Below are 12302 nucleotides of genomic sequence, written 5' to 3' on the forward strand. Positions count from 1 at the left end.
ACTCAGAAATCCGCCTGCCTCTGCCTCCCAAGTGCTGGGATTAAAGGCATGCACCACCACCGCCAGGCAATAGCCATGTTTTTCAATGGTCTTAGGTGACCCCTGTGGTTGAGAACCAATGTTCTACATCCTTCTTGCCCCCTAGCCCCCCAGCTCCATACCTCATAGGGATCGGAGGAGCTCTAGTCCAGATGGGAGGAATGGAGAGTAGCTTAATGCTTGAGAAAAGCCTCGGGGGAAACCCAGGCTGTCTTCTGAACTCCAAGACCCCTGCTAGAGCCCCCAGACTGTCCAATAACTATGGGATGTGGGGCAGGGGACCAGCCTTTCACCCCAACAGTGAAGCTTTATCTCCAGCTCAGCTCCCTGTGAACTGTGGCTGCTGCTGGGGTCTGCAGACTGTGATGGATTCTGATGTGGGTGGAAGTTGGTGCCTGGTGGTCTCAGCATTGATCAGGTCCTGGGGGATGGAGAGGGGACAGGGGCTCAAATGGCCATTGCATCATCAGCCCTTCAAGGAGGAGGCTTCCGGCTTCAGGTCTCTTTCCTAGGATTGCCCTCTGCACGTACTGTCTGGCCCCAGGGCTACCCTTGCAGATGGTGGGCTGGGCATTGGGATAGCTTTCTCTAGTCTCCAAGAGCCGTTTATAACTCTCTGTGGACCCAGCCACCTGCCTCAGTCCCTGATTGAGGCCTCTTAGGCCTCTCATCTCACTAGCTCCTACCCCCTCCAGGCACTTTTCTGTAACAAAGAGGTTCCGCCTCCTGCCTCACACCTGCAACTGCTCAAGCTCTGCACACTCACCCCAGTCTGCAACAGCAGTTGGTTTGAGGGGGGCAGAGGATGATAGTGTTTGACAGTTTCAGGCCGCAGGGAGCTGCTGACCTTTCAAATAACCCCCTGGCCAGCCTGGGACCAACTGTCCCCTTCAGACCCTTGCCACCACTTCTTCTTGCCTGTGCAAACACTTATTGAGTGCCTATTATGCCTCAAGGGGCCCGGTCAGAGAGAGGAAGGCCGGCAGGTCTACCGCCCCACCCTGTTCCTTACTCTCTCCAGGCTCTGCACTCTCTGCGCAGACTTTTTGCAAACCCCCTCCCTTTCCACGCGGTCAGGCCAGCTGGGCCGCAGCAATCAGCTCTCCGAGTAGAAAATGAAAAGCTGAAAAGCACCGGTTGGTGGAGGGAGGGTGTGAGGGGGAAGGGCGGAGAGGAAGGAGGAAGGACTGGTAGCCCTCCCTACTCCATGAGGATTTAGAAATAAACAGTTTAGGGAGGGGTCTTCTGTGTCTTGCCAACAGTGAAATGTAGCACCCTTTCTCGCCCAGACCTTGCTGGAAGGTGGCCCCTCACACAGGCTCAGGGTTCCCCGGGCTCCCTCTGCTCCACATGCCCAGCCCTCCTCCTCTGCCGAGCTCGCCAGCACAGAAAGGTAGTGGTCAGGAGTCCAAGGCCGAGGCCAAGAGCAGCCAGAGACACGCTTTGGGTCAGATCCAGGCAGGGCCCGCACAACGAGAAGGTGATGCCCGTGCCATCTGCACCGGCCAGCACCGCCAGGGCGCCGAAGGGCAGGACGCAACGCGACCAGGAGCCCCGCCCCCCCTGCCCCGCCGGTGGCCAAGAACAGGGCATGCGGGGCTCCAGGAGGTTCTGGGGACGCCAGACCTGGCAGGGTGGGCTCAGGCAAGGACTCTAATGATCTCATGTTTCCAACTGGGTGGCCGTGCTCTGGGATGGGGATGGGGTGGCAATGGTAAGGATGCCCACCACAGCCTTAGGTCACATCCTGGTCTGCCACGTAAGAGCCAATTGGTCCCGGACTAAGTGACGACACCAGGACGCCTGGGAGTTCCATTGCCTCCTCCTGTCTTTGGCAAGGAATTGGGCGAGCAGGGTGTTGGGTAATATCTAAAGTGCTTCCACTATTTTCATGGAACCCTTCACAAATACCGCTTCTAACTCCACCTAGGGTACCTCTCAGGGATTGAGCACTTAGAACAATCAGCCCGACACTACCAGGTAGGGTCATGTACACAAGGACCACTGAGCTCCCAAAGCTTGGCCAGGGGCAGAGGTAGACAATGCCCCTGGCAGTCTTTGGTTTAGGATCAAGCACTTGTACATTGAGACAGTAGGAACAATAATAAAGCAAGGGAACCAACCGATAATTCTAGGGATCCTGGGGTGGGAAATGGCTGGTGGGTAGGGTTAAGGCTAAGGTGTCCTCTAGATCAGAGCACTTGGGCATAAGCTTTCCAGGGAGCAGCAAAGTGACAGAGGGGAGGGGGGCTTGGTTAGTCTAAGGAATCATTCTAGTCAGGAGCATTCTCCTGGGGCTGGGTGCCAGCCTGATAGGGCTGGGTAGCCTCCTCTCTTGGCTCAAAGATTCTGGGTTCTGTTCTGGGAGACACTTCTCAGTCCAAGGAAGTCCATGGTTTCTTGTTCTACTTCAGTCTCTAATTCGCAGCAAGCCCTCAACCGAGGCTGTTTTGACTAATTTTGGTTGGTAGGACTGACCTTTATAAAGACTTTTCTTTTTAAGCAGGACCTCCTGCTGGAAACCAGAGTAAGGTGCTTAACCATCTCTAGTTCACGCCCTTCACCTACAGACCTCACCGGGCTCTCCTAAGGCCAGCTTTTACTTGCATGCACACTTGCTGTCAGACCCTATAAAGGGGCCTGTGACCCTTGATAGAGGCTATTTTCCTTTGCGAAAGGTCCCTGTCCTCTACCCGGATACGGTTAAGTGCTCTTAAAATACACTAAAATCTCAGCTCTTGTGAAACACACGAGGGCTAGGAGTTGGAGACCAGGCTGAGCTATACTGTGAGATCCTGTCTCAACAAGACAAACAAAAATCTAGGGACCTGGGACTGAACAAATGGCTTAGTGGCTAAGAATGTTTGCTTAGGGGCATGGTGGTACCTTTCTCAGTACCTTTAATCCCAGTTCTCAGGAGGGAGAGACAGATGGGTCTCAGTGAGTCCAACCTGGTCTACATATTGAGTTGCAAGCCAGTGAAGGCTACATAGAAAGATCCTGTCTAAGAAACACACAAAAAGAGCACTTGCTAATCTTCAAGAGGCCCCAAATTCTGCTTCCAGCATGTACATCTGGCAGCCTTTACCTCTAGCTACAGCGGATCTGATGCCCCCTTTTTTGAGTCTGTGGGAAACTGTACACAGGTGTCAAACACCTGTAATTTAAAATAAATGTTTCCTTTTTGAGACAGGGTCTTAATATATAGACCAAGTTGGCCTAAACTCATTGAGATACACCTGCCTCAGTTTTTGAAGTATTGGGATTAAAGGTGTTGGACACAACGACCAGCTAAAGTCTTTTTTTTTTTTGTATTTTTGAGACAGGGTTTCTTTGTGTAGCATTGGATGTCCTGGAACTCACTCTGTAGACCAGGCTGGCCTCAAACTCAGAAATATGCCTGCCTCTGCCTCCCAAGTGCTGGGATTAAAGGCGTGCGTCACCACCACCTGGCCTAAAAATAGTCCTTTTAACAAAAAAATCCAGGAGCTGGTACGATGGCTCCGCAGTTAAAAGCACTTGGTGGCTGGCCTTGTAGAGGACCCAGGTTTGGTCCCCAACTTCTATGTGGCAGATTAAAACCAAATGTAACTTCAGTCCAGGGTGTCTGAGGGCCTGGCTTCTGCAGGCATCAGGCACACACAAGGTGCACATTTCCATATAGGCACCCACATATTTAAATCTATTATTCTATACATATGGGTATTTTGTCTTCATAGATGTCTGTTCATCATACATGTGCAGTGCTTAGCAACACTAGAAGAGGCCATTGGATCCCTTGGAACTAGAACTACAGGCAGCTCTGAGTTATAATGTGGATACTCTTAACTACTAAGCTCTCTCTCCAGCACCCAAAATAAAACAAAACTCTGGGGAACAGGCCAGGAGTCCTTGAGATTCTTGCAGGAAGTTCCAAGCAGGAAGCAATCCACGATCACTGCAGAGGCTACAGCCCTAACCCCAGCCCCTTCTTCTTCTCCTAGGGAAGTGACAATTCCTTACATAGGGGTGAAGCCTAGGAGAGGACAGTGCCATAAGTGAGGGATACTCAGCAAGAAACAGAGACCCTCACAGGCTGGTCTCAGGTGACAATTCAGATGGAGCGGAGGTGTGGGGGTGTGGATGGATGGTCATGGGCAGAGTCAAGCCTGTTCTGATGTGGCTTGTAGCTTTCAGGGGTGCCAGGGGACAAATGTTAATAATTTTTCACCTCCCCTTATGTAGAAGAGACAGTCATACTTTTGAATTTGTATCGATATACCCTTCCTTTATTTTATTTAAACAGAGTTCAGGCTGGCATTAAACTTAGCATCCTTTTGCTTCAGCCTTCCCAGTGGGATTATAGGCATGCTTAATTGATACAAATCTTTTCACTTTGCTTTTTTTGTTTGTTTGTTTGTTTGTTTATTTTTTGAGACATGGTTTTTCTGTGTAGCCCTGGCTGTCCTGGAACTCACTTTGTAGACCAGGCTGGCCTCGAACTCAGAAATCCGCCTGCCTCTGCCTCCCAAGTGCCGGGATTAAAGGCGTGCGCCACCACTGCCCGGCTTCACTTTGGTTTTTTTTTTTTTTTTTTAAGATGAACACTCTTTTTCTTTTTAAAGATTTATTTATTTATTATATGTAAGTATACTGTAGTTGTCTTCAGACATCCCAAAAGAGGGCATCAGATCTCATTACAGATGGTTGTGAGCCACCATGTGGTTTGCAGGATTTGAACTCAGGACCTTTGGAAGAGCAGTCAGTGCTCTTAACCACTGAGTTATCTCTCCAGTCCCTTCACTTTGGTTTTTTGAGACAAGGTTTCTCTGTGTAGTCCTGGCTGTCCTAGAACTTCCTCTGTAGACAAAGCTGGTTTTGAACTCACAGAATCACCTGTCTTTGCCTCCCGCCCAGGTAATAAATACAATTCTTGAAACCACAAAGAAAGAAACAAGAATCCAAAAAGCGCCTTACCAAACCCTAGTATTATACGACTTACATAATTCCTAAAGGAGTTCTAGTGTCATACAGATAGTCTGTAGGTCTACAGTGAGAGAAAGCGGAGGCAGCCAAGGACTCCCCCAGGAAGGCAGAAAGCTGAGCCCTGACCAAGAAGTCTGGTGGATACATGGAGCTTGGGCCCTGGCCTCACAGCTTTCTCAGTGAGGTTATAGCTCTGTGCTCTCAGCTCCCCCAATCCCTATTCACTACACTCCAGCCAGGAGGAGGGGGTTCTCCCAGAGAGGCTGGTCTGGCCAGCCTGCTTAGTTAGCAGGGTCATCTCGAAGGACCGTGAGGAAGCGTTTGCCTTCCTCACAGAGCAGACTGTATGTAGCCCGACACAGTTCCAACCAAGGTGCTCCTCCTGGCTCCTGGGTGTTTATCAGAGGGAGGAGTTCAGCCATCAGAACCTGGGAACAGTACAGAGAAAAGGCCTCAGTGGGCAGCCCTGGGGTAAGCTTCTACCCTCTTTTCTTCCTCAGATTTTAAACATCCAGGGCATGAGGATGTTCCAGGTCACATGTAGACCCAGAGGCTCACAGTTACAACCTATCCCAGGTACACTTCTCTTGAGACTGACCTTGGGGGTGGGGGGGTGGCAGTAACCACCAGCCTCAGTAAGGTCACTGGCTCTCAGGAACCCAGGCATACCACCACCTCCTGCCCTGAAGTACCTTTTCTAGATGGATCTGCTGGTCTAGCATGGCCACTCGAAGCTTCAAGGTTGCCAAGGTCTGCAGCTCCTTGGTGCTAGAGTAGAGAAGGAGCTCAGGGCTCCAGGAAGATTCCACCTCTCCTCCACACACTGATGAGGCCTGGGTGGGCTTTTCTGCAAGGCACACTCCTGGAAGTTGTTCTGTCACAGCTATGAGAAGAGGCATTTGCAGTCTCCCAGGGTGGCAGTACTTAACTTTCCAGGCACCCCTTCCCTACTGTCAACTGTATGCTTGGCTCGAAGGGATACAAAGCTGAGCTTTTAAAACAACCGAGAAGAAGTCAGGCGTTATTGCACACTTGAATCCCAGTGCTTGGGAGGCAGAGGCAGGCAGATCTGAGGTCAAGGCTACCCTGGTCTACAGAGCAAAGTTCCAGACAGCCAGGACTACAGAGAGAAACCCTGTCTCAAAAAAACAAAACAAGGGCTGAAGAGATGGCTCAGCAGGTAAGAGCACTGACTGCTCTTCCAGAGGTCCTGAGTTCAATTCGAAGCAACCACATGGTGGCTCACAACCATCTGTAATGGGATCTGATGCTCTCTTCTGATGTGTCTGAAGACAGCTACAGTATACTCATATAAATAAATAAATCTTTAAAAAAAAAAATTGGGACTGAGTGAGCAGAGGTCCTGAGTTCAATACCTAGCAACCACATGATGGCTCACAACCATCTGTACAGCTACAGTGTATTCATATACATAAAATAAAGAAATCTTAAAAATAAAACTATCCACCAAATAGAAAAGTGGAGTTGTTGTTGATTAAAAAACAACAACAAAACAAACAAAAAAACACAGCCGGGCAGTGGTGATGCATGCCTTTAGTCCCAGCACTTGGAAGGCAGAGGCAGGCAGATTTCTGAGTTTGAGGCCAGTCTGGTTTACAGAGTGAGTTCCAGGACAGCCAGGCTACACAAAGAAACCCGGTCTCAAACAAAACAAAACAAACAACACTGAAAAACCAAAACAAAACACAGAGACAAACAAACCCCCAGCCCAGCGCATAGCAGCCTATATAGCATGTTTGGTGTAATAGGTTTGCCTGCCTCTGGGCTCCAGGCTGGGAGCCTTCCCTTCAGCCCCAAGCAAGACAGGTATATTCAGAAGCTGAATACTGTGCCCTAGACCACACTGTAACCTGATACTGGGGTGCTGTATTAACCAATGTATTGTGAAGAATGCTCCCCGTAAGTTCATGGTTGGTCAGTAAATGGCTGGGGCTTCTGACTGGAAAGAAGAGGATAAGGAGGACAGACTGGAAATTGAGTGAGGAATGGGGGGGAGGGCAGAGGGGCGAGAATAGAGAGAGGAGAAGGTCACCACCAATGGGATGGACCAAGATCACTGGCCAAGGGAAGTATACCCTGAGGACAGGCTGACGGAGTAGAAGCAGCCCCAGAGACACCAGATGGCCAAGTGACTGACATTTGTGTGGTCTTAACAGATGGAAGAATTGGAAAAACTCAAAACCTCCCAACACAGTGCCTACAGCTTATTATAAATTATATATAATATATAATTATATATATATATATTATACACACATACACACACATATATATAAATAAAAAATTATAGTGTTTCTGTGTTGTTTACTTGGGATCTATACAACAAGTCATGGGATAGAAACTCCCAATAGTTAATAAAAAGGGGCATAACAATTCCCCAAGAAAATAATTTCTTGCTTTATTCAACCCTAGTTCAGACCCCAGCCCAGGCAGCACTGGGCTAGAGCCTCACCTGCTTTCCGTGCCTGTATCCTGTGGAGACACTGTCCAACAACGGTCTGCAGTCCTTCCAGGGTGAGCAGGCATCGGTACTCCTGCATCCAGTCAGTGGGGGCTACACAAGTTAAGGAGGGCAAACAGGATCCATGATGGTCCCCAAACCTGCCTGTCCCTCTTGACTTCTTCTCTCCACCCAAGTTCCAGTCAGGACCACTGACCTGTTGCAAGTTCCTTTTGCATACGAAGTCTCAGCATCGTACAGGCCTTCCTCAGGCTCTGCGAATGTGCCTGTACTTCTGTAGCACTGGGCCTGTGGCTAGAACAGCCTGACTGTACCTTAGTTAGGGAAACTAGTCTGTGGTCAGACCCAACCCTCTCATCAAAGAGGAGTTTGGAGACACAGCACTGCCATGTTACAGGCCACACCAGCCCTTTCCCAAACCTGCCAGGCTTAGAGCCTGTTTTAGGACGCCCAGCTCTCCCACAAGTAAGGATACAACCACCTGGAGTTTGTGGAGGAACTGAGTTTTGGCGGCTCTAGTGGCATCTGTGGAGTCATTGGTTTGTGTAGAGCTGAGCTGGGCCCACAGGCTGAAAAAGGCCCAAAGGCACACGGGAGGAACAAGGTTATTTTAACTAACCAGAGTATACCTTAAGAGGCAGGGGAAGTGATGGGCAGGAGCATATCCCCTCAGGAGTATGGTTTTGCTAGATGGCAGGAGAGGGGCAATTGAAAACTCAGGGAACCTAGAGATATTAACCAAAACAAGGGAGCAGCAGAGATCTTACCAGACACAGTACAAAATCTGAGAGGAGCCACTGTTTGACCACACAGTACCTCAATGAAACAGGGCCCATCGCTGTCATTCCAGAAGGGAGATAGTCTGAATTTGTAGACTGTCATGTTCAGCCCTTAAAACTTGAGTGACTGAGGGCTGGAGACTCAGTGGTTAAAAGCATGGTACTTTTATAGAGGATGTGAGTTTAGCTCCCAGCACTGACTTCAGACAGCTCATAACCACCTGTAACTCTAGATCCAGGGGCTCCGACTCCCTCTCCTGGTGCCATACTCACCCAAACACACATGCACACTACATTAAAACAAAAAAGACATAACAAACAAAAGGCTGCTGGGTTGAACTGGGAACTTCCAAGCCGCTGGGCCTGAGCTGACTGTACCAGCCCAAATGAAGCAGAGCCTCAGCGTGCAAGGGGACCAGCTACAGCCCCTCCCAACATTAGTGACGTTTTCCTGTCCCTGTCCCCTCTCAGCCTTACCGGGAATTCTGAGAAGTTGCCTCCCTGAAGGTCGCAGGTAGCTGCAGGAGAGTCCTGGGAGAGAGAAGCCAATGCTAAGCAGTCTCCTCACATTCTAGGGCTGTCATTCTTACTCATGGCTCAGAACCCATTCGGGGTGAACCTTCTCACCTCCTCTCCTTAACAGTCTAATTCTAAGCTTTTTGAAAAGGGCTTCCAGAGGAGCGTGGGTGCTAGCCCAGTCCAGAGAGCCCACAGGCTGGTCAGGCTCCAGAACAAAACTGATACCATCCCAATCCAGCATAGTTCTATGCTGCTTGCTTCAGTGCATGACTTCTATGGGGTGGCACCAGGGGTTTCCTCACCCAGCTCAATCCCCCGTCAGGATGCGAGGGTCTGGGAAGCTTACCCCTTCTCTTTTAATGTGAAGAGTTCTGTGGCATGATGAGCAGATGATGGGGTCATTTGTTGGTCCCTGTGGCCTGGTCCATACCCAATAGTTTGGTCTTGTGTTCTTACATGGGTCTTATCTCCCCTTGACCGAAGTCTGCCCTCAGGGTAATCCTTGGCAGGGGCGGTGACCCGTTGTATGCCCTTGGTGGATCTTGCACCCGATACACGGCTGCCACCCTGGCTGGGAGCCCGAGGAGGGGCAGAGGCTGTGGCACCAGAAGTGGCTGCCTTAGATGTCAGACTGGGGGTTCTGTCTCTTTGTCCAGCATTGGACACACTTTTCCTCACACGTACAGCCTTCTCCAGTGCCTGGGTCAAAAGTTCCAGCTCCGAAAGGTCTTGAGAACTCGGTGTACACGCTATGAACGTCAAGAACCACGCAAGAATTCTTCCTCACTGTCCCTGGATAGAGTCCCCCATGACAGCAAGCCAGAGAAAGGCCAGGGACAGCACCCGTAAAAAGCAGCTGACGTTTACCTGGATTTGGGTCCTCTTCCTTGGTTTCTGGAACTGAAGACGGGGTCCTGGCTGGTTCCCTGCAAAGACAGGGCAGCCATGGCATGCTCCAAACATCCTATCGCTAAGCAGATCCCCAGCCTCAGACCCAGTAGGATAAGGGGAAGGAAAGCAATGGCAACCGGACTCTAAAAGTGTGCAGTGGTACTTGGCCTTCTAGGCCCTGGGGCTCTGCATAATCCTGATGGTCCGAGGAGGGGCTGGCTAGGAGGTCCCTGGGTCCGCGTACCAGACCTGCAGCAGCCTCCTGGAAACGCGCAGACTCCGCTCCAACTGTCGCTGCTGATCGGCGCAGGAGTCCAGGGCGCCCTGCAGCTCCGCTACCAGCCTGAGGACAGGTGCTACGTGAGCCTCGGAACCCCGCGCCAGTCCGCCCCATTCCCTTCTGTTGCACTAGACCCACCGGTGCACGCAGTCTGCGGGTAGTAGGTAGTTTGCTTTAACGCCAAGCATTTTTTGCCGCCGCCACAGAGTCCCGCGCCTTCCGGGAAGAAGGCCGCCCACTTCCGGCTAGGCTACCCAATCTTGAGCACAGCGTTAAAGACTTGCTCCACAGCGCGAATCCACCTCAAGCTCCACCCCATCACCCCAGGCTCCGCCCTAACCCCGCCCCCAGGGCGGATGCAGAGGCTCTTTTGGAACTTCGACTTTGCCAGGGTAGATAAGACTTGATCCCTTCCGATTTGGATAACCAGATAATGCTCTTCTGGCAGGGCATCCGTGACCCTCTAATGTTTGGTTTTCTGTCTTAACCAGGTTTTGCCGAAGCTACTTTGAATGCAGAGATAAGCGGTCTTGCTGACTCCAGGGTGGCTTAGTAATCAAGCATATGGCCGGAAGACGATGTTAGAACTGGGTCAAGGAACAGCAGCATAGGAAATGAATGTTAGGCGCCAGAAGTGAACAAACGAGGCCCAGGGACTCTGAAGCATGTGGCTCTTAGAATAGGTTTGCCAAGCTGGTCTACGTCATAGCAGGTTGTGCAAGGGACAGATAAGTGTCGGATAGTGGGGGGGTGGGGTGGGGTGGCTGAAGCCTAGAGAATGGCCAATAGGCAGCAGATAGAACACACGCAAACAGTGCAGCTAAGGCCCAGCAATGGCCTTTGCCCTCAAAGATCTACCAAGTTAGTTCAGGTTGTCAATACATGGTTCATATTGACTTGTTTGAGACAGGCCTTGTTTGCCCTAGAACTTGCTCTGTAGACCAGGCTGGCCTTGAACTCAGATAAATCCACCTGCTTCTGCCTCCTGAGTGCATCAAGGGCATGTCCCACCACTGCCCAGGCTTGTATTTCATATTGAAAGCTATTTATTTACCATCTTCTCCATTAATATATTTCACTTTTAATTTATTGAGAAAGTTTCAGGAGGCCCAGGATGGCTTCAAACTTGTCAGAATACTGGGTCTTATGCATACTGGGCAAGCACCCCATCAACACCCCTAGACACATTAGCACAGTATTTTATGCTAAAGCTCTAAGAAAATTTTTTGTTCTTAACATACAGAACCTTTTATGAATGTGTCATTCTTGTGCAGGGGCCATGCTAATCTGTTATTGTCTAGTTTAGATGTGCTGCCCAAGTGAGCCTTTTGTTTTGTTAATGGGGTCTTATTGTTTCCCTAATTGTTCTGAACTATGGCCTTGAACTTAGAAATCTGCCTACCTGTCTCCCAAATGCTGCTCATTTCTGAAACAATATATATTATCAGTATATTATTCTGTTCTTCATCAACTTAGATTGTATGTGCAGCTGAATCTCAAGTGGTCTCAGCTAGCCTTGAATCCACTATGTAGCTGATGACCTTAAACTCATGTCTCCATCTCAATATTTCTTAATTAAAAAACTTTTATGTCCACATACAGTTTGCATGCCTAGTGCCCAGGGAGGCCTGAAGGAAGGAGTGGATCTTCTGAAACTGGAGTTATGGATGGTTGAGAGCCACCATGTGGGTTTGGGGATCTGAATCCAGGTACTCTAGTCAAGCAGCAAATGCTACAAACCAATGAGCCATCTCTCCAGCCTCCTTCAATCTCTTAGAAGCCTGCTTTTTGATTTGTTTCTAACATGAAAAATGTGCTTGGCTGCTGAAAGAAATAAGGACAGGGAACGGTGCCCAGCAGAACTGGAGATAATAATTCTAGAGCTCATGAAGAGAGGTAACCGTAGCTGTTTAGTTACAAAAAGAGCAAGAAAGTTGTGAGCATCATGAGATCTAGGTAGTTCCATTGCCATATTTGGGATAGAATATGGGCACTCCTACTTACAGTGGGCCTCCAGTAGCGCAGGAAAACTTACAACCTGTGGAAACTAAGACCTCATAGAAATCAGGGGGACCCAGGTGTGTGCCTGGAGTAATGCTCCCTACAGGTGCAGGCTGGAAGGGCATTAAGATTTTATAGTGTGTGTGGACAGTATGTATATGTCCCACATGTAGACCCGGTAGCCACAGAGATCAGATACCTTCCAACTGGAATTTAGGGTGATTGTGAACCAACATGCGGGTGCTAGGAACCAAACCCAGGTCCTCTCCACAGGTAACAAGTACTCATACAGGGAGCCATCAGGGAACCATGAACAAGGAGGGAAGCAGTAAAGGGATAATTACCA

General features: G+C 49.7%; 1 protein-coding gene across 2 annotated transcripts; it reads right to left on the minus strand.

Moving 5' to 3' along the window:
• Positions 1-4981: 4981 nt before the first annotated feature.
• Tedc2 (tubulin epsilon and delta complex 2) lies at positions 4982-10259 on the minus strand. Of its 2 annotated transcripts, none has more exons than XM_031354835.1 (10): positions 10094-10259; positions 9920-10018; positions 9652-9710; positions 9131-9533; positions 8743-8796; positions 7962-8055; positions 7683-7794; positions 7478-7579; positions 5697-5851; positions 4982-5432 (listed from the first exon to the last, which is right to left on the minus strand). In XM_031354835.1, the coding sequence occupies exons 1-10, from the start codon at positions 10141-10143 to the stop codon at positions 5286-5288; spliced, it is 1275 nt and encodes a 424-aa protein (XP_031210695.1). In that variant the 5' UTR covers positions 10144-10259; the 3' UTR covers positions 4982-5285. The 2 variants fall into 2 exon arrangements, with proteins under 2 accessions (XP_031210695.1, XP_031210694.1); XM_031354834.1 differs by having other exon boundaries at positions 5697-5887; positions 10094-10258.
• Between the last annotated feature and the right edge of the window lie 2043 nt (positions 10260-12302).

This window comes from Mastomys coucha, unplaced genomic scaffold (assembly GCF_008632895.1).
Source record: "Mastomys coucha isolate ucsf_1 unplaced genomic scaffold, UCSF_Mcou_1 pScaffold5, whole genome shotgun sequence".
Taxonomy (NCBI): Eukaryota; Metazoa; Chordata; class Mammalia; order Rodentia; family Muridae; genus Mastomys; species Mastomys coucha.

Bases quoted from the DNA above. Each gene is read 5' to 3' on its own strand.
- Tedc2 (XM_031354834.1), bottom strand. From the start codon at position 10,143: ATGCTTGGCGTTAAAGCAAACTACCTACTACCCGCAGACTGCGTGCAC. The intron at 8,797-9,130 runs GTAAGCTTCCCA...TCTCTCTCCCAG, and splicing joins TTCACATTAAAAGAGAAGGG to GACTCTCCTGCAGCTACCTG. The intron at 5,888-7,477 runs GTGAGGCTCTAG...CTCTTCTCATAG, and splicing joins GATACAGGCACGGAAAGCAG to CTGTGACAGAACAACTTCCA.